Source organism: Saimiri boliviensis, chromosome 17 (genome assembly GCF_048565385.1).
Source record: "Saimiri boliviensis isolate mSaiBol1 chromosome 17, mSaiBol1.pri, whole genome shotgun sequence".
NCBI classification, from domain to species: domain Eukaryota; kingdom Metazoa; phylum Chordata; class Mammalia; order Primates; family Cebidae; genus Saimiri; species Saimiri boliviensis.
In genome coordinates, this window is record NC_133465.1 from 2,943,186 (window position 1) to 2,965,071 (window position 21,886).

The 21,886-nt window shown below is 41.2% G+C and overlaps 1 protein-coding gene across 4 annotated transcripts in view; it reads right to left on the reverse strand.

Moving 5' to 3' along the window:
* Positions 1 to 21,886, reverse strand: part of GGNBP2 (gametogenetin binding protein 2) — a 45,860-nt gene that overhangs the window by 20,070 nt on the left and 3,904 nt on the right. For 2 of the 4 annotated variants that reach the window (XM_074388065.1, XM_074388064.1), the window contains exons 3-7: positions 14,854 to 14,934; positions 12,714 to 12,967; positions 10,083 to 10,181; positions 2,446 to 2,571; positions 2,225 to 2,338 (exon numbers count right to left, since the gene is read on the reverse strand). In XM_074388065.1, coding sequence (XP_074244166.1) covers positions 2,225 to 2,338; positions 2,446 to 2,571; positions 10,083 to 10,181; positions 12,714 to 12,967; positions 14,854 to 14,934 — 674 coding nt within the window. The remainder of the gene's footprint in view (positions 1 to 2,224; positions 2,339 to 2,445; positions 2,572 to 10,082; positions 10,182 to 12,713; positions 12,968 to 14,853; positions 14,935 to 21,886) is intronic. The other 2 variants (XM_039476496.2, XM_039476494.2) reach the window with 1 other exon arrangement.

Here is a 21,886-nt window from a genome sequence, read left to right on the forward strand (position 1 = left end):
GGGTAATCACACCTGTAATCCCAGCACTTTGGAAGGCTGAGGTGGGTGGTTCACCTGAGGTTAGGAGTTCGAAACCACCCTGACCAACAAGGTGAAACCCAATCTCTATTTTAAAAAATTTTAAAAAAAAAAAGTGAAGAAAAACACCAATAAACATAGTATGAGGGTTGAGTCATTAGCTTACTACCACTAAAGTAATGACACCAGTATTTATTATTCACTAGATTTTTATTCACTCCCAAAATAATTGTGTATATCTGTCTCAAAGTCAAAGGACATACAATGACAAATGCAATATGTAACACATTTAAACAGTAGAACTGCCCCAAGAATACCATCTCTAGATGGCTCCCTTACCAGCTTCCTTTTCTTTTTATTTTATTATTTTATTTTTTTCTGAGACAGTCTCACTCTGTCACCCAGGCTGAAGTGTAGTGGCACGATCTCAGCTCACTGCAAACTCCACCTCCTGAGTTCAAGTGATTCTCCTGCCTCAGCCTCACAAGTACCTGGGGTATGCCACCATGCCTGGCTAATTTTTGTATTTTTAGTAGAGATGGGGTTTTGCTATGTTGGCCAGGCTGGTCTGAAACTCCTGACCTCAAGTGACCCACCCGCCTCAGACTCCCAAAGGGCTGTGGGCCTGCCACCACACCCGGCCCACCGGTTTCGTTTTCTACTGCACTCTCTCTCCCTACAAATTTCCAAATGTTAATGACACTTAGAAAATTCCTTTGTAAAAGTAATATCCTAAAAAGAAAAATCTGGTTACTTTTATAGTAATGAAACACATGAACTGTAACTCTCTTTTGGGGTCCTGACAATAACAGAAGAAATACTCTCAAAATATTAAGTGAAGGCCGGGCGCGGTGACTCAAGTCTGTAATCCCAGCACTTTGGGAGGCCGAGGCGGGTGAATCACGAGGTCAAGAGATCGAGACCATCCTGGTCAACATGGTAAAACCCTGTCTCTACTAAAAATACAAAAAAATTAGCTGGGCATGGTGGAGTGTGCCTGTAATCCCAGCTACTCAGGAGGCTGAGGCAGCAGAATTGCCTGAACCCAGGAGACGGAGGTTGCGGCGAGCCGAGATCGAGCCATTGCACTCCAGCCTGGGTTGCACTCCAACCTGGGTAACAAGAGCGAGACTCCATCTCAAAAAAAAAAAAAATTAAGTGAAAAGCTACTAATTTAATTTTGAAAATATTTTGAAATACTTCAAAATATTAAGTGAAAAACTACTAATTTAATTTTGAAAATGCTATCATAGGCCAGGTGCAGCTCACATCTGTAATCCCAGCACTTTGGGAGGCCAAGGCAGGTAGATCACCTAAGGTCAGGAGTTCGAGACTAGCCTCACCAACATGGTGAAACCTCGTCTCTACTAAAAATACAAAGATTAGCCGGGCGCAGTGATGTGCACCTGTAGTCCCAGCTACTCAAGAGGCTGAGGCAGGAGAATCACTTGAACCCAAGAGGTGGAGGTTGCAGGGAGCTGAGATCGAGCAACTGCACTCAGTCTGGGGAACTGAGCAAGACTCCGTCTGAAAAAAAAAAAAAAAGAAAGAAAGAAAGAAAATGCTCTCATAAAATGATTCTGTCACAAAAACAAGGAGTATCAGTTTCCAAAGCAATTAAGTACACTTATTTGATTCAGTCATTCTGTGTTTCTTAAAAAGCTGGTGTGGAACCAACAGATAAAAATTACAAAATAGGCCAGGCATGGCGGCTCATGCCTGTAATCCCAGCATTCTGAGAAGCTGAGGTGGGTGGATCACCTGAGGTCAGGAATTCGAGACCATCCTGGCTAACATGGTGAAACCTCATGTCTACTAAAAATATAGATGGGCGTGTTGGTGCATGCCTGTAATCCCAGCTACCTGGGGGGCTGAGGCAGGAGAATGGCTGGAAGCCGGGAGGCAGAGGCTGCAGTGATCTGAGATCCCGCCACTGCACTCTAGCCTGGGCAATTGAGTGAGACTCCGTGTCCGGGGAAGGGTAAATTACAAAATAGGGTATGTTGGATCAACACAAGAGGGCTAACCCTGAGAATCATCCCATAAAGGAACTGCCTATGAGAGCAGGCATTAAGCTCCGCCTAATGCCAAGTATTAAAGGGAAGGCTAGAATGCTATTATACAAAGGAGGTCAGTGACAGGCCACTGTAGGTGACTGACACATAAGGCACCCTCCACATTACACTGTAACAACCACGAGACTTACCTGTGTTTTCGCAGGTACGTTTCTAGTGTTTCTAAAAGACAACTCGAGTCAATTAAAACTACTTCATCCCTGCATTCCTGGGACATTAGTTCCCATACATCCATCCAACAACCTCTGTAGAAAGAACAAGTATTAGTGAAAAGGGAGAATACAGAAGGGTTAAAACATTAAAAACAAAAAACAAAAAACAAAAAACAGAGTAAAGTATTGCTTGATTTTACCTGGCTGTTCCCTGGAAAGGTCCATAATGGAAAATGATCCTACACTTGCTGTCCTTCCTGTGGTCTTCACTACTTCTCTTATCTGTACTTAACTTCTCTGAACTGACACTGCTACTGCTCCCTTCACTGTAGTACAGTATAGTACAAAGCTTAGTGACACTCAGATAATCTGAAGAAAGAATTTCTACAGTCTAAATTAAAATCATGAATGCTTTAATTATTAATATATCAGAACATGTTTATACATTATGATTACTCACTTTATATTAAAATGTTCATTTAAATGTGTGCTCACATCTTTATATAAAAACTTCTCCTTGACTATCAAGTCTATCCGATACAAATTAACAACATTTGTAGTTATCAAGACAGCAACTGGTTAATAAATTTATTCTATGAGCAAATACAGTTGGAATGTTCTAAAGTCAAAATACCAAAAAATTTATAAACACAGACCAATCTTCCACAAATTGAAAATTCTAAGAAGTTTTGATCTACTTAATTAGATCATCATCAAGTAATTACTTTTTCCTTTTATTTTGTAGAGATGAGGTCTCTGCTGTGTTGCCCAGGCTGGTCCCAAAACCACTGACCTCAAGTGATTCTCCCACCTCAGCCTCCCAAAGCACTGAGATTACAGGTTTGAGACACCATGCCCACCTCATTTTTTTTCTCTAATCATTACTTTTTAAAGGTAATCCATGATAACAAACTATCATCTACCTTCATATGTACAAGTAGCTGGAAAAGTCACAGATTAACCTAATTACATTAAGTTTTAAATTTTCTAAAATAAATATAGTACACTAAGATGAACACTTTATACAGCCTGAATTAATAAGAACTATGCAGTAATTTTTTTTTAGACAGGACCTTGCTCTGTCACTCAGGCTGGAATGCAGTGGCGTGATCTTGGCTCACTGCAACCCCCACCCTCCCACCACAGCCTCCCGAATAGCTAGGACCACAGGTGTACACCACCACACGAAGCTATTTTTTCGTTATTTTTCTAAGTAGAGACAGCAGGGTCTTGTCATGTTGCCCAGGCTGGTCTCCAACTCCTGAGCACAAGCAATCTGCCCACGTCAGCCTCCCAAAGGGCTGAGATTACAGGTGTGAGACACCACGCCCAGCCCTAAACAATAATTTATTTGAAAAAAACTTACTAAAATCATCCCAGACTCTCCCTCCCCAACAGGGTTCAACTTTCATTATGAAAACTGCCTGACATTTTGCTTTGTCACAGCATATTTCTCTTGGACCTGCATTCCAAGGAAGATGTGGGTTTATATTCCATTCAGTGTCAGCCTTATGACTTTTCATTATTCTGAACAACTGGTTCCTCTCTGCTCTTCTGCAGGTCTCAGTACAGTCCTAAGAATTCATTACACCTTGGATGCTAGAGATGGAAAAACCTCTGAACCTTTCACTTCCTCTATAGAGCTAAATGGGTATTTTTCAACCCTCTGCCCGAAATATAAAGTCACCCACACAATTCAGCTCTGTACTCTTGCTCATAAGGGCTCAGGCCAAGGTTCGGCTCCCCTTATTTGTGACAACAAAAACCTCAACTGCTCTACTTTCCATGTTACGTCCTTCTACTCTCAACTCTGATATTTCCTCTTTTAGTAACTATACTTAATTAGTATAATGCATAATTTCCTAGAACTGAAAAACTCTCAAATTCAAGCTCTCATAATTGAGGGGAAGGTTCATAAAGAGAAATCAGAGCTGAAGAATGATTATCATCAAAATGTGAAAGCATTTTTTTTTTTTTTAAAAAGGCTCTATAAAAAAATCTATAGCTCAAATCAGGATTTTATGTATAAACATTCCAGACATTATCCCTTCTATTATTCTTTTAAGATCAAGCTTTCCAAAAAAGTAACCCTTCCATTTTCTGAGTCTGCTCCCACACTTTCCATTCACAGCTTAATTCATGACAACTTTACACTACATTCACTTTTCCATCACTGCGACCTGGATTCTGCTTCCACTCAATCACTAACTCAGCTCATCAAGATCACCAATTATCTCAGTGTTACTAAATCCAATGTCCTCTTTTGGGTCCATAATGACATGACAGCATTTAACACAGCTGACGGGACTTCCTTGAAACACTTTTGGCTTCTTCCCATCTGGCTACTCTTTGTCAAGTTTCTTTACTAACTTCTTTCCCACCATTAAATTCCTCAGAATTCTTTTAATCTCTAACATTCTCAAAAATAAGCTACAGGTCTACAACTCCAGTGTAGATCTTTCTTTCAGATCTCAAACTTACTACCAGGAAGACAATAACCTGACTTGCATAGACGAGAGAACACTCTCAGAAAGGCTGACCTAGATTGCTGTTTATTAGGATAAAACCTAATCAACTGTATTATACTTTCCCTGGAAAAAGGCTAAACAAATTTAAAAAGCTATGGGAGGGATGGAGCAGTAAGAGATGGGAGTGGAAAATACATAAAATGGAGAATCATAGTAGCATTTAATAGTGGTGGTCATCCAAGGGAGAGGGAGCCTTGGCTAAGCATATTGTACTGCTTAGCCTGCTATCTATGTAGCCTGTGGGAATAACTAAAGCAACCTTAGTCAAGAGACAGGCACTGCTTAAGATCAATTAAGTTCATTCACACTGATTCCATACTTAGCAAACAGCCTTCTAAAACATGTGACTTCCCATGCAGCAGGACTGTAGCTGGAAGGGGATATAAAATCTGTGGAGGTTTGTTTTGTTTTTTAAGGTGAAAGATAAAAAACATAGCTGTATGTATATTTAACAAAAGCAGGTAACTGAATAAGTGATTGAGAAGAAAGGAGATGGAGTGCAGAGCAAAAGCGGAAGGACTGGTCTTTGAAGGAAGGCAGCAATGAGCATAGACGTGTAAGATGCTGGAGTACCTGTTGCTTTTCAGTTCATCAATGAAGAGAATATGCTTAACAGAAAAAAAGCACCAGAAGGTAAGCTCTTTATTATATACCACGCGATGCCTTCAGCCAACAGGTCATTCTCTAATGTGAAAAATTAGCCTATACTCTGCATTTAGCAAGTCAGAAATTCTCTGAAGATACTGACAAATCTGAGAAGGAAGAAGGAGCTGGTAAAAAAAATTAAAAATAAAAAATTTTAAAAAGATACTGCCAGCCGGGCGCGGTGGCTCAAGCCTGTAATCCCAGCACTTCGGGAGGCCGAGGCGGGTGGATCACGAGGTCGAGAGATCGAGATCATCCTGGTCAACATGGTGAAACCCCGTCTCTACTAAAAGTGCAAAAAATTAGCTGGGCATGGTGGCACGTGCCTGTAATCCCAGCTACTCAGGAGGCTGAGGCAGGAGAATTGCCTGAGCCCAGGAGGCGGAGGTTGCGGTGAGCCGAGATCGCGCCATTGCACTCCAGCCTGGGTCACAAGGGCGAAACTCCGTCTCAAAAAAAAAAAAAAAAAGATACTGACAAATCGGGCCAGGCACAATGGCTCATGCCTGTAATACCAGTACTTTGGGTGAGGTGAGTGGATCAGCTAATGTCAGGGGTTTGAAATCAGCCTGGCCCACCAGCCAACCTGGTAAAACCCCGTCTCTATTAAAAATACAAAAATTGGCCGGGCGCGGTGGCTCAAGCCTGTAATCCCAGCACTTTGGGAGGCCGAGGCGGGTGGATCATGAAGTCGAGAGATCGAGACCGTCCTGGTCAACACAGTGAAACCCCGTCTCTACTAAAAATACAAAAAACTAGCTGGGCGTGGTGGCGCGTGCCTGTAATCCCAGCTACTTAGGAGGCTGAGGCAGGAGAATTGCCTGAGCCCAGGAGGCAGAGGTTGCGGTGAGCCGAGATCGCGCCATTGCACTCCAGCCTGGGTAACGAGAGCGAAACTCCGTCTCAAAAAAAATAAATAAAAAAAAATAAAAATACAAAAATTAGCCAGGCGTGGTGGCGGGTGCCTGTAATCCCAGCTACTCAGAAGGCTGAGGCAGGAGAATCACTTGAACCTAGGAGGTGGAGGTTGCAGTGAGCCACTCCAGCCTGGAGTGATACTACATCTCAAAACATAAAAAAAGATACTGACAAATCAAGCATGCAAAATAACAATCATCCTTAAGAAAACCTTTTTTTTTTTTTTTTTTTTTTTTTTTTTGAGACAGAGAGTCTTACTCTGTCACCCAGGCCGGAGTGCAGTGGCACGATCTCGACTCACTGCAACCTCCGCCTCCTGGGTTCAACTGACTCACATGCCTCAGCCTCTCAAGTAGCTGGCATTACAGGTAATTTCACCATGTTGGCTAGGCTGGTCTTGAACCCCTGACCTCAAGTGATCCACCGCCTCAACCCCCTCAAAGTGCTAAGATTACAGGCGTGAGCCACCACAAGTGGCCAAGTAAATTTCTTTAAGTTTGCAGAGTTTTATCGTGTTCAGAGTACTCCCACATTTAGGTGTCACATAATATGTGGTTCTAGTTTGGATTCTGATTCATACAAACTAATGTTTACCAAAAAAAAAAAAAAAAAACTCAGACAATAGGGAAAATCTGAGTATGAATTAGGTATTCGATTATTACAGTTAATTTTGTTAGGTGTTATGATGTCATTGTGGTTATGAAAAAAATTTCCATATGTTTAGAGATTGCACATGGAAGGATGCAATAGCAGAATAACATGAAGCCTGGGACTTGCTTTAAAATACAAAGAAAAAGGTGGATAAATGAAGCAAGTGTGGCCACTCTTGATAATTATTGAATATTGGTTAAAAAAAATTACATGGGAGGTAGTCATTGTATTTTTCTAGTTTTCTGTGTTTGACAGTTTTAGTAATAAAACTTATTTATTTTTTTCAAGACAAAAGTCTTGCTCTTGTCACCCAGGCTAGAGTGCAATGGCGAGATCTTGGCTCACTGCAACCTCCATCTCCCAGGTTCAAGCAATTATCCTGCTTCAGCCTCCCGAGTAGCTAGGATTACAGGTGCCTGCCACCATGCCTGGTTAACTTTTGTATTTTTAGTAGATACGGGTTTCACCATCTTGCCCTTGCTGGTCTCGAACTCCTGACCTCAGGCAATCCACCCTCCTCAGCCTCCCAAAGTGCTGGTATTACAGGCATGAGCCATCAAACCCGGCCAACAAAATTTTTTTTTTGAGACGGAGTTTCGCTCTTGTTACCCAGGCTGGAGTGCAATGGCGCGATTCAGCTCACCGCAACCTCCACTTACTGGGTTCAGGCAATTCTCCTGCCTCGGCCTCCTGAGTGCTGGGATTACAGGCATGCGCCACTATGCCCAGTTATTTTGTATTTTTAGTAGAGACAGGGTTTCACCATGTTGACCAGGATGTCAAATCTCGATCTCTTGACCTCGTGATCCACTCGCCTCAGCCTCCCAAAGTGCTGGGATTACAGGCGTGAGCCACCGCACCCGGCAACAAAATTTTTAAAACATTTTTTACTGCTCAGTATAGGGGAAAAAAACCTTAGTACATTATTAACACACCACTGCCTAATCAAGTCTGTGTCAGGGAAGAATAAAAGTCTAAAAAATAATGGTGTTACACTGGGAAGTTAAGGTCAAAAAACAAAAAGGTGTCAATGTTACACTGGGAAGTTAAGGTCAAAAAACAAAAAGGTGTCAATGAGATATTAAAAATTTAACTTTTTATAAATTAATACAGGGGCCAGGTGCAGTGGCTCATTCCTGAATTCTCAGCACTTGGGGAAGTCAAGGCAGGCAGATCAATTGAGGCCATGAGTTTGAGACCAGCCTGGGCAACATGGCAAACCTCCATCTCTTAAAAATGCAAAAAAATTAGACAGGAGTGGTGGTGCCTACCTGTAATCCTAGCTACTCAAGAGGCTGAGGCATGAGAATTGCTTGAACCCAAGAGGCAGAGGTTGCAATGAACCAGTATCACACCACTGTACTCCAACCTGAGTGACAGTGAAAGGTTCATTCTCTTTAAGAACCTTTAATTAATTAATATTTGAGACACAGCAAGACTGCCTTAAAAAAAAATTTTTAAAAAAATTAATACAGAAGTACAGTTTTATAACATCCCATTCTCTACAAAACTAAGACTTTCTAAGTCACTTACAAAGTCCTTTCACGCTCCATGGCTTCTCCTCACCATTCCCACCCCCAGGCAATTCTGTAGGTGACAACTGTGGCACTGTGCTAGCAGAGGGTGAAAAAGCAGCCTTGGACACTATAGCACTTAACCAAGAAGAAAACTGCAAATTATTGTGTGGCAATATTTGCTTAAAAAATAAGTAAGCAGGCCGGGCGCGGTGGCTCAAGCCTGTAATCCCAGCACTTTGGGAGGCCGAGGCGGGTGGATCACGAGGTCACGAGATCGAGACCATCCTGGTCAACATGGTGAAACCCCGTCTCTACTAAAAATACAAAAAAAAATCAGCTGGGCATGGTGGCGCATGCCTGTAGTCCCAGCTACTCAGGAGGCTGAGGCAGGAGAGTTGCCTGAATCCAGGAGGCGGAGGTTGCGGTGAGCCGAGATCGCGCCATTGCACTCCAGCCTGGGTAACAAGAGCGAAACTCCGTCTCAAAAAAAAAAAAAAAAAAAAGTAAGTATAGAAAACTACAAATTAGTTACATAAATCCATATTGTCGTTTTTTTCAAACCTTGGTAAATTAGGGACACCTAGAGATAAGAAAGAAAAATAATTTATACATTATGACTATTCTATAGACCAAAGAATGATTACCACTACTTCAAAAACCTTAATATTAGCTGCATAAATTTCCACAAAGACTTCAACCACCTGGGCACAGTGGCTCATGCCTGTAATCCCAGCACTTTGGGAGGCCAAGGCAGGTAGATAATGAGGCCAGCAGTTTGAGACCAGCCTGGCTAATAGGGTGAAACCCCGTCTCTACTAAAAATACAAAAATTAGCCAGGCGTGGTGGCACGCACCTGTAGTCCCACCTACACAGCATGCTTAGACAGGAGAATTGCTTGAACCCAGGAGACAGAGGCTGCAGTGAGCCAAGACCGTGCCACTACACTCCAGCCTGGGCCACAGAGGGAGACTGTGTCTCAAAAAAGAAAAATAAAAAGGCTGGGTATGGTGGCTCACATCTATAATCCCAGCACTTTGGGAGGCTAAGGTGGGTGGATCACGAGGTCAGGAGTTCAAGACCAGCCTGGCCAAGACGGTGAAACACCACCTCTACTAAAAACAGAAAAAAATTAGCTGGGTGTGGTGGCACATGCCTGTAGTCCCAGCTACTTGGGAGGCCGAAGCAGAAAAATTGCCTAAACCCACGAGATGGAGGTTATAATGAGCCAAGATCGTGCCACCACTACACTCCAGTGTGGGCAAGAGTAAAATTCTGACACACACACACACACACACACACATATACACACACACAAAAGACTAAAGACTTCAACCTCCCTCCTCTAAAACATGTTTAACATAAGAAAAAAAATTTTTAATCAAATCTATATTGAGACTTTATACCTATCAATGCAAAAAGGCCAACAGAACAAGATGATCTATTTATTTTGACCTTTGTCATAGAGTATAACCAATTAATGAATTAAAGCCAACACTGGATTTATTCTTTTTACTATATATGATCAATATGTATAATCTTAACAATAACAAAGCCTCTTGGTATTCAATTCTACTTACCCCAAAGGTTTTGGCTTGTGCGTATCTAAGGAGTGCAACTGACATCTCTTATTCTTCTTACTTTTTGGAATAGCATCTATCATGTCATTTAGTTTGGACCTAATTAAGAATAAAACACATTCAGGGTTTAATTCATTTTTCTTTCAAATTTTAAAATCTCTATTTACTGTCTTTTAGAAAGAAGTCTCAAAACAAAAGCACCCACTTCTTTCTATCCCCACTGTATCTAACAGTGTGCCTGCCACTCGAGTATTTCAAGACTGACTGCTACAGGACTCCCAGCCATCTTCTCTTAACCAGCCATTATGTAAAGATACCAGTTGCAGTAGCACACACTTGGAGTCCCAGCTATTTGGGAGGCCGAAGTCAGAGGCTCACTTAAACCCAAGGCCAGCCTGGGCAACATGTCTTTAAAAAAAAAAAATACAAAAAAACTCACAAAACATTATGTAAACACAAAACATCCTTTAAGAGGAGCCATCAACAGAAATTTTATGCAAATATAGAATACATACTACTACTAGCTGCACCCTCCAGCCAACCAATGAGCAAAGTTTGTCAATTCTAACTTTTAAATATATCTAGAATCAGGCCTGGTGCAGTAGCTCACACCTATAATCCCAGCACTTTTTAAGGCTGAGGTGGGAGGATCACTTGAGGCCAGAAGTTCAAAGCCAGCCTGTGCAACATAGCAAACTTCACCATTACAGAAAATTTTTAAATGAGGCCAGACGTGGTGGCTCACGCCTGTAAACCCAGCACTTTGGTAGGCTGAGGCTGATGGATCTCCTGAGACCAGGAGCCAGAGACTAGCCTGGCCAACATGGAGAAACCTCATTTCTACTAAAAATATATATGCATGCAAAATTTAGCCAGGTGTGGCAGTGCACACCTGTAATCCCAGCTACTCAGGAGGCCAAGGCATAAGAATTGCTTGAACCTGAAAGGCATAGGTTGCAGTGAGCCAAGATTGTACCACTGCACTCCAGCTTGAGACAGAGTGAGACTCTTTCTCAACAAAATAAAATCTAAATAAAAATTAATCAACAGCCAATCTAGAATCAAATCACTTCTTATCACCTCTACCATTATCATCTCTGTCCAACCCACGAATCTCTAGCTTTGTCAACTGCAATAGCTGGCCTCCTAAATTGTCTCTTTGCTGTCATCTTCTGCCCTGTCATCTTCATTCCAGGCCTCACTCCACAGCTAGAGTGATCCTTTTAAAACATTAATCAGATTATATTATTCTTCTGTTCAAAAACACTCCAAGGTTTCTTTTCCCAAGCCCAAGCATAGCAAAAATCAAAAGTCCCTACCACCATCTCTAAATAGGAAAGCCTCAGGGTTTACTCTTCAGATTTCTCCTTCTTTCCCTATTTATATTCACTAAATGAGACAAATTTACAGCTCTAAGCCAGATTTTTTCGAATTCTACTTGGATGCCTAATTGCTATCTCAAGCTTAACACACCCAAAGATGATCTGTTACATTTCTCCTCTCAGTCTTGTCCATCTCAGTGAATGCAAACCATTTGTCCATCATTACACCACAAATCTGAGAATCATCCCTGATGCCCTCCCTCACAACCAACCTATCCCAAAAAAATCCCATTGGCTCATTCTTCAAAACATATCCAGGATCCTTTATAATCATTTTTTACTACCTCCATGGCCATCATTCATTCTCAATTCAGAGGTCAAAGTAAGCCAAATTTTGTCGACTATGTTCACTCTTCTGCTCAAAACCTTCCCAAAGCATCTCACCTCACTCACAGTAAAAACAAAAGACCTCGGCCAGGCACGGTGGCTCACACCTGTAATCCCAACACTTTTAGAGACCGAAGCAGGCAGATCTCCTAAGGTCAGGAGTTCAAGACCAACCTGGCCAACATGATGAAACCCCGTCTCTACTAAAAAAATGCAAAAAATAGCCAAGCATGGTGGTGGGTGCCCATAATTCCGGGTACTTGGGAGGCTGAGGCAGGAGAATCACTTGAACCCAGGAGGTAGAGGTTGCAATAAGCTGAGACTGAGCCACTGCACTCCAGCCTGGGCAACAACAGCAATACTCTATCTCCAAAAAATAAAAATAAAAAAAGACCTCAGGATGACCTACAAGGTGCTGCATGACCTTTTATTTACTCTTTACTCTTCTGACCCCATCTTCTATTACTGTTCCCTTTATTCTTCTGGTTCTAGCCATGACAGCTTCCTATTACTCAAACACACCAATAAAACCCCAAACTCTGAACCTTTGCACTAGCTGTTCCTTCTCTGCCTTCCCCCAGTTTTCTACAAGATTCGCTCTCTCGCTTCATTCAAGTCTATATTCAACGTCATTTTTATCAGGAAGGCCTTCCCTGACCACCCTCCACAGTAATTCTACCCCTGCTCCATTCTCTATCTCCCTCGGTTTTTCTAATTTATCACACCTGACAACTGCATATTTGCTTACTGTATGCTTCTCCCCTCATTGAAAGCAAAACTTTTACATTCACTGGTACACAGAAGTTACTCAGTAAAAGTATTAAATTAGACTCAATCTTTCCACCCAGAAAATAAGCTGCCACTGTCACCAAGCTGTTTTAAATTTTAACAGACCCATTTTCTCCTAATTGATTATACTTACCCATGTACATAAAATAATGTATAAAGCTTCTTTGCATCAGTCATGCAGCTTCTAGTTACAGACAGGACTCCCTTGGGCCCTACTGTTAAGGGTTCAAGAGCAGGATTGCCAGACTCTACGAGTTGGGAAAAGAGACGCTCCACACTGCGACGACAACCAACACATGGAACAAGCTGAGAAAGTGCACTCAGGACTTCACGTGATGTCACCACCATGGCAATACTTAGATCCTGTTGCTTAAGCATACCATGTCGCTGAAAGAGGGAAAGAAAATGAAGGAGTGCCCTTTAAAAAGACATAAAATTATTACACTTTCACTACTACTGGTTCTTATGTAGTAAGTACAACCTGGACAGGGCTTACCAGCTCTACCTGCAACTGATCAGAAAGGCAAAGTAGTCAGCCTTGTCCATGCTGTACTGACAAGTCCATGCTCCACAAACCCCCTTGTGCTCTAGACTCTAGGGCACATAAACAACTCCGATTAGTGTGCCAAAAAGCAGTCCTGTATCTGGAAATGTAGGGCCGGTTCAGTCAGTATTAAGCCAGTATTCTTACCACCAAAAGAAGGACACAATAGAGCTGTACCATTTTTTGTTTTGCTACCACTTTTAACAACACACTCACTATCACTATATTCAGCTACAGGAGTCAAGTTAGGATGTTAATCATGTGGAGCAGCAATTCTCAATCCAGAGGTATGAACAGGTGTATTACAGATTAGTGGGAGAAAACATGGCCCATGTTTCCTACGTAGGGAAGTGAATAACTGGCATGCTGCTGCATATGAATGGTATCTGCTGGTTATGACAAGGTAGGAAAACGACTGAGAACTGCTGCTGCAGAGAAATGAGCAAACTCTAGTAAATAACTACTACCTGATGGAGTTATAGTTACACTGCAGTTGACCAAAAACAGATGGGAAAGTAGAATAATTCCCAAGAAGCATTTTCTCACATTTACCATTACCCTTCAAAGTTTTCTCTAAAAGTAGAAATAAGAATTCTGAAGTAAACAAGTCATCTTTCAATATCTTAATTACAGTCTGCCCTCTGTATCCATGGGTTCTACATCTGTGAATTCAACCAACCAAGGATCAAAAATATTTTAGGGGAAAAAAATGATGGTTGCCTCTATACTAAACATGTACAGACTTTTCTTATCCTTAGTCCCTAAATGATACAGTATAACTACTATTTACAGAGCATTTACATTGTATTAGGTACTATAAGTAATCTAAATATGCTTTAAAGTATATGGGAGGATGTGCAGAGGTTATATGCAAATATACATCTTGTTTTTTTCTGAGACAAGGTCTCACTCTATTGCCCAGACTGGAATGCAGCAGTGCAATCTCAGCTCACTACAACCTCTGCCTCCTGGGCTCAGGAGATCCTCCCACTTCAGCCTACTGAGTAGCTGGGACCCCAGGCACATGCCACTACCTCCAGCCAACTTTTTTGCACTTTTTGTAGAGACAGGGTTTTGCCATGATGCCTAGGCTGTTCTCCAACTACTGAGCTCAAGCAATCCATACCTGCTTTGGTCTCTCAAAGTGCTGGGATTACAGGCTTGAGCCACCAGCCCAGCCCTTACTACACCATTTTCTATAAGGGACTTGAGCACTGTGGACTTTGGTTTGCATACGGATACTGAAACCAATCCCCCCTAGATACTGAGGGACAAATGTATGTTGTATTTAAGTATACTTATAAAGTACTATATTTCTCAGGAATTAAATAAAAATCACAAAATTCATAACATAGGATTATTTTGTCTGAACAAAATAATTACTGCTATAGCAGAAAATCGACACAACTTTAATGAAAAACTGTATACCTTATCTTTGAAAAACTAGGAAAGATGGCCTGGTGAACTTAAAGCCTTATGTACATGTAAAATATTAACACACCACCACCAATTCTTTTTCAAATGACAGTTACATAAATCAGGTAAATAACTATGTATATTTACTGTAGCAATGGTAAAAGGAAAGCAATTTCAGTGCAATATTAAGACTGAGAAAACCCTATGTAAAATTAATACAGCTAAATTTTAAATCAGTCCTTTTTAAAGACATACACCATTAAACACATTAAACACATATACCGTTAAAAACATCAATTGAAAAAACTATTACCTGAATGAACTGCTTTAGCTGTGCACCATTATTCTGATGCCCATCGAGATTTAACACATTGTCAGGAAATTCCATCACCATCTTAAAATGCAAACAGAACCGAAATCAATTATTTTACCCCTCTGAGAACAGGATATACTCCCAGAACAAAAACAGATCCCTAAAGCCATATTTGCACCCAACCCTACCCCTCAAAAATTTTTTAATCCAAGTACACAAGTTTATTTTTTTTTGAGACAGAGTCTTGCTCTGTTGCCCAGGCTGGAGTGCAGTGGCGCAATTTCATCTCACCACAACCTCCAGTTCCTGGGTTTAAGCAATTCTCCTGCTGCAGCCTCCCGAGGAGTTGAGATTATAAGCACCCACCACAGTGTCCAGCTAATTTTTTTATTTTTAGTAGAGACAGGGTTTCCCCATGTTGGCCAGGCTGGTTTCAAACTCCTGACCTCAGGTGATCCACCCACCTCAGCCTCCCAAAGTACTAGGATTACAGGAGTGAGCCACTGTGCCCGGCCAGAATAGTGCCTAACACACAGTGTTTGCTCTAATTATGCACAAAAAGGGCACACTGACATACTTATTCAATTATCAAAATTGACTACCAGAGGAACGCATATGTTAAGGAGGCTTCAGTAAGTCACATAATTGGAATTTATAATTAGTACATTTTACTGATCTGTTGTCACACCACAGATTTTAAGTAGTACCATTGTTATGTATCACTATAGGCCATTTTTACTATGTTATAAAATTAAAGCAGCATCCTGATTTCAGAGATACTAAAATGTGGGGAGGGAGAGGTATGCCTTCAAAACAATGAAAGTAACACATGTATATCTTAACTAAAACATGGTTAAAGATCAAACATACAGTACTAGGACAAACTGCTTCCACATAACAAGGAACACAAACTTCTACAAAACCAAAGAGTGAAGTCAGGACAAAAAGACCCATTTAAGGCCAAAAAATTATCCCTACCCAGTTGAATGTGCTCTTAAAAAGATCACTTCCTTCCCCAACCAACACCAAAGACCTGCTTCTTTAATGGACATGATCATTCCATTCCTTCTATATTAGAGAAGTTTAAAACATGCTTGTTCTAACAACAAAATGAGGCCTCATTAACAAGTAAGCCAAGTATAAGCAATAGATTTAAGAGTTTTTGCTTATCTGATAAGGGAGGAATATGAGATACATGAAGCCGGGCGCGGTGGCTCAAGCCTGTAATCCCAGCACTTTGGGAGGCCGAGGCGGGTGGATCACGAGGTCGAGAGATCGAGACCATCCTGGTCAACATGGTGAAACCGTGTCTCTACTAAAAATACTAAAAATTAGCTGGGCATGGTGGCGTGTGCCTGTAATCCCAGCTACTCAGGAGGCTGAGGCAGGAGAATTGCCTGAACCCAGGAGGCGGAGGTTGCGGTGAGCCGAGATCGCGCCATTGCACTCCAGCCTGGGCGACAAGAGCGAAACTCCGTCTCAAAAAAAATAAAAATAAAAAAAATAAAAAAAATAAAACATGCTTGTTCTAACAACAAAATGAGGCCTCATTAACAAGTAAGCCAAGTATAAGCAATAGATTTAAGAGTTTTTGCTTATCTGATAAGGGAGGAATATGAGATACATGAAGCAGGGAGACAGATACTAAGAGGATAGACTATTATGCAAATACCAACTTAATCCAGACTGTATGTACAACACAATTCAAATTTTTAATGTGCATACTTTCACATCTTTCAAAAAAAAGAAAACATATTAGATGCGGCTATCTCTAGGTAATGAGACAACTTTATTTATGAATGTGTTCCTGTATTTCCCAAATGTATTACAATGCATATGTACTATTTATTATGGGAGGGAGGGAGTTAATGCTCCTTGCTTCCAATTCTATATTCATTACACCATGTTCAGAAACGTGCTTCCATTTCAAGAGCCTTTTTGTTTTTAAAGACGGGGTTTCACCATGTTGGTCAGGCTGGTCTAGAACTCCCGACCTCAGGTGATCCACCCGCCTTGGCCTCCAAAGTGCTTGGATTACAGGCATGAGCCACCACACCCATCCAAGCCTTTTTTTTTTTTTTTTTTTTTTTGACAGTGTCTTGCTCTGTCACCCAGGATGGAGCATAGTGGTGCAATCTTGGCTCACTGCAACCTCCGCTTCCAGGGTTCAAGCAATTCACCTGCCTCAGCCTCCCACGCAGCTGAGATTACAAGCATCCATCACCACACACGACTAATTCTTTTGTAGAGACAGGGTTTCGCCATGTTGCCCAGGCTGGTTTCGAACTCCTCAGCTAAGGCAATCTTCCTGCCTCGGCCTCTCAAAGCGGTGGGATTACAGGCTTGAGCCACCGCACCCCGCCCACTTCAATAGCTTTTACCATTATAGAAGTTTTTTCTTCCATACATACAGATGAAATGTCCAAACGTCAATTATCCAATTTTCAAGTTTATCAACCCTGATATCTTGTTTCTAGTTTTCCTTCTCAGTCTTATTAATACCTCCAAAGGGGGGTAGCAGTAAGTAATAATAAAGATACTTCATAGGTACTAGACATTGTTATAAGCACTTTCATATATTAACTTTATTAACAGTACAAAGCAAAACTGAAGTCAATGGTCTGTTTTAATGCTGTAGCTATAAATGATCTGCTGAGGATGACTGAATTAAGCAAAATATCGAATGATCCATACTGCCTATTGTATTTATTGTAATTAACTTGGTCTCAATTTTTTTTTTAAATTAATAATCCTGGTATTGGAAATCCTGGTCCAGAAAACTATTATAATAAAAGCAATAAAACAGTTAATAGTTCAAGTAACTCGGATTTTCTGGAATCCTGTCAAGTCATTAAAAAGATATAAACTTTTGGAACCATGTGACTCAACAGAATACTGCAGGTAACTCCAAACCTACCATTTAAGCAACTAATACCTTGATTTTTATTTTCATTTGCTTTATACAAATACACACCATTTCACCACACACCAATAGCCATAATTTTTTAAGTAACAATTATCTATAATGTTTAAAAATCAAAGCTACCAATTTAAAAAACAAAGAATATTCCTTATTTAACCAAATCAAAGTCTCTCCAGTCTGGTTCTTAGGTGAAATTCTAAATCTGGCTCTGTATTTATTTTCATTCTGATCAACTGTTTTTGCTTTAACAAATTGAAACAGAGGCCAAAGAACACATCTAATGATACTGAGCCTGCAAGCCAATTTGTAAAATTTTTTATTTTTTTGAGATGGCGGCTCGCTCTGTTGTCTAGGCTGGAGTGCAGTGGGATGATCTTGGCTCACTGCAGCCTCCGCCTCCCAGATTCAACCAATTCTCCCACCTCAGCCTCCTGAGTAGCTGGGATTACTGGCACACCACCATGCCCAGCTAATTTTTGTATTTTTAGTAGGCACAGGGTTTTGCTATTTTGGCCAGGCTGGTCCTGAACTCCTGACCTCAGGTGATTCACCCTCCTCAGCCTCCCCAAGTGCCAGGATTACAGGCGTGAGCCAATGCGCCTGGCCTAAAATATTTTAATTATATGGATAATATCTAATTTAGGAATTCTTTCTAAAAAGTCAATGAATAACAGGGTTAAATATTTAAAAAAAACAAAACTCATTTCAAATCATTTCATTTTCACCTAATTAGTACAGAAACATTAAGATCGAATCTACGTGTCTTCCCCAGATTTCACCAGCTTAGATACTACTAAATTTTCTCTAGTATTTACTCAATACTACTGTGGCTAGAGACAACGTACTCATACTAAATATTACTCTGTCCTTGCCTTTCAAACACTTAGGACAATGGCTTTTTACCTTACTGTTTTCTGGCCAATCACTATATATGTGGTTTAATGTTTTAACAGATGAAGATAAAAAGGGGAAGGCAAAGAGGCTAGTAGCACAATTTGTTCTTCATCCTTTAAAACCACTTCCTTGACTTAATCTTGAGATTCTAGGTTACCTAAAGGAAGGCAGTCCTGTCAAGTATTTCAGGTGTGGTTTTATAGAAGCATCATTAGCATTCAACTTCATGAAGAGGTTGCCAGTCCATAGCCAGCCAAAAATACAGCAACTCATTGAGCTGTAATTACTGCTTTATAAAGTTTATTGAATCCATTACCCACTTTCACTCTTAAGCATCTGTCCTGGTTTCTCCTGACCACAAAACAATCTGTTTTTAGTGCATTCTCACAAGTTGTAACCAACAATATACTAAATTTGCATTTATTAAAATCACTGTCATGGTTTTACTCTTTTACTTCATCCACACAGCTATTTATAACATCTATCACTCTCAGTAAAATTAATCAAGAGTTGAAAGGAAACATTAAATGCTAAACTCTTAACAGCAAAACATCTAATTCCTAAGTGAATATGCTACCGTTTAATTTTTTTAAAAGTGTAAGGCAGTTAAGAACTCTCATCAGATTAATGCTGTACATGAAAACAAGAACAAAAAGGAAAAAAAAATACCCAAACTCTTATTAGAGTACTCTATTTAGACAGGCTTAAATTAGGAGAGTAAACTGCCATGCAGAAATATTGTAACAATCTGGCTGGGCATGGTGGCTCACACCTGTAATCCCAGCACTTTGCAAGGCGGAGGCAGGCGGATCATTTGAGGTCAGGAGTTCAAGACCAGTCTGGCCAAAATAGTGAAGCTCCAGTCTCTCTCCTCTCTACTAAAAATACAAAGTAGCCAGGCATGGTGGCAGGTGCCTGTAATCCCAGCTGCTCAGGAGGGAGGCTGAGGCACAAGAATCACTTTAACCTGAGAGATAGAGGTTGTAGTGAGCTGAGATTGTGCCACTGCACTCCAGCCTGGATGACGGAGACTCCATCTCAAAAAAAAAAAAAGACAAAAAGAAATATTGTAGCAATCTGACAACATGTACCAAAAATTTTATAAAAGGTTCTTATCCTTTGACCCAGTAATTCCACTTCCAAAAGCCTGAGAAAAAATCTTTTTTTTCAGAGTCTCACTCTGTCGTCCCAGGCTGTAGTGCAGTGGTGCAATCGCCGCTTGCCGCAACCTCCGCCTCCCGAGTTCAAGCGATTCTCCTGCCTCAGCCTCCCAAGTAGCTGGGACTACAGGTACCTCCCACCACACCTGGCTCATTTTTTGTATTTTTAGTAGAGACAGGGTTTCACCGTGTTAGCCAGGATGGTCTCCATCTACTGACCTTGTGATCTGTCTGCCTCAGCCTCCCAAAGTGCTGGGATTACAGGAGTGAGCCATTGTGCCCAGCAAGAAAACATTTTAATGCAAAGATTTGTGCATTATTTACATTCTTATTCATAGCAAAAACTAGAACCTCCATGTCCAACAGTGGAAGAATTATGGAATGTCATACAACAGAATATTACACAGCCATTAAAAATGTTTAAGAATGACAAGAAAAGCCGGGCGCGGTGGCTCAAGCTTGTAATCCCAGCACTTTGGGAGGCCGAGGCGGGTGGATCACGAGGTCGAGAGATCGAGACCATCCTGGTCAACATGGTGAAACCCCGTCTCTACTAAAAGTGCAAAAAATTAGCTGGGCATGGTGGCACGTGCCTGTAATCCCAGCTACTCAGGAGGCTGAGGCAGGAGAATTGCCTGAGCCCAGGAGGCGGAGGTTGCGGTGAGCCGAGATGGCGCCATTGCACTCCAGCCTGGGTCACAAGAGCGAAACTCCGTCTCAAAAAAAAAAAAAAAAAAAAAAAAAAAAAAAGAATGACAAGAAAAAAAACGTGTTTTTTTTTTTTGTTTTTTTTTTGAGACGGAGTTTCGCTCTTCTTACCCAGGCTGGAGTGCAATGGCGCGATCTCGGCTCACCGCAACCTCCGCCTCCTGGGTTCAGGCAATTCTCCTGCCTCAGCCTCCTGAGTAGCTGGGATTACAGGCACGTGCCACCATGCCCAGCTAATTTTTTGCACTTTTAGTAGAGACGGGGTTTCACCATGTTGACCAGGATGGTCTCGATCTCTCGACCTCGTGATCCACCCGCCTCGGCCTCCCAAAGTGCTGGGATTACAAGCTTGAGCCACCGCGCCCGGCCGAAAAAAACGTTTTCAAAATTACATTTAGTGAACTAAATCAGGGCATAAAACATTACCGAAAACATATTAACTCTACATCTATGTGTGTGTCTATGACTGAAATTACACCTGCTGCTTATCCCTGAGAAGTATAATTAAGGGTAACTGGTTTTGCAGTTATTTTTCAAGATTTTGGAAAAAATATCTATTTTGTCTGGGTGTGATGGCTCATGCCTATAATCTCAGCACTTCAGGAGGTTGAGGCAGGCAGATCACCTGAGGTCAGGAGTTCAAGACCAGCGTGATAAACACAGTGAAACCCAATCGCTACTAAAAATACAAAAAAATTAGTCAAGCGTGGTGACGTGCACCTGTAATCCCAGCTACCTCAGACACTGAGGCAGGTGAATCACTTGAACCCTGGAGGTAGAGGTTGCATTGGCCAAGATCATGCCACTGTACTCCAGTCTGGGCGACAAAGCAAGACTCTGCCTCAAAAAAAAAAAAAAGGCAGGGCAAGGTGGCTCACGCCTGTAATCCAAGCACTTTGAAGGCCAAGGCAGGCGGATCACCTGAGGTCGGGAGTTGAAGACCAGCCTGACCAATATGGTGAAACCCCGTCTTTATAAAAAAACAAAACAAAACAAAACAAAACAAAAACACCTTATTCTTCAAAGATTTCTCTAAAATAAAATCTGTATTCTATTTTAGAGAAATCTTAAATACCATTTTAGCCACACAGTATAAAACTATCTTAAATATTTCAACCATTCCACCAGCTTACTTGGGATTTTCTCAAATACACCTACATCACCCCTATACTCAAGTGTTCAAAACCAGTGAACTACCATGGTAATCTTCTAAACATGGATACAACATATCACATAAAAGAGCCCTTTTTTTTTGGAGACAGAGTTTCACTTTGCCTTCCAGGCTGGAGTACAGTCATGTGATCTCAGCTCACTGCAACCTCCATCTCCTAGTTCAATCAATCCTCTT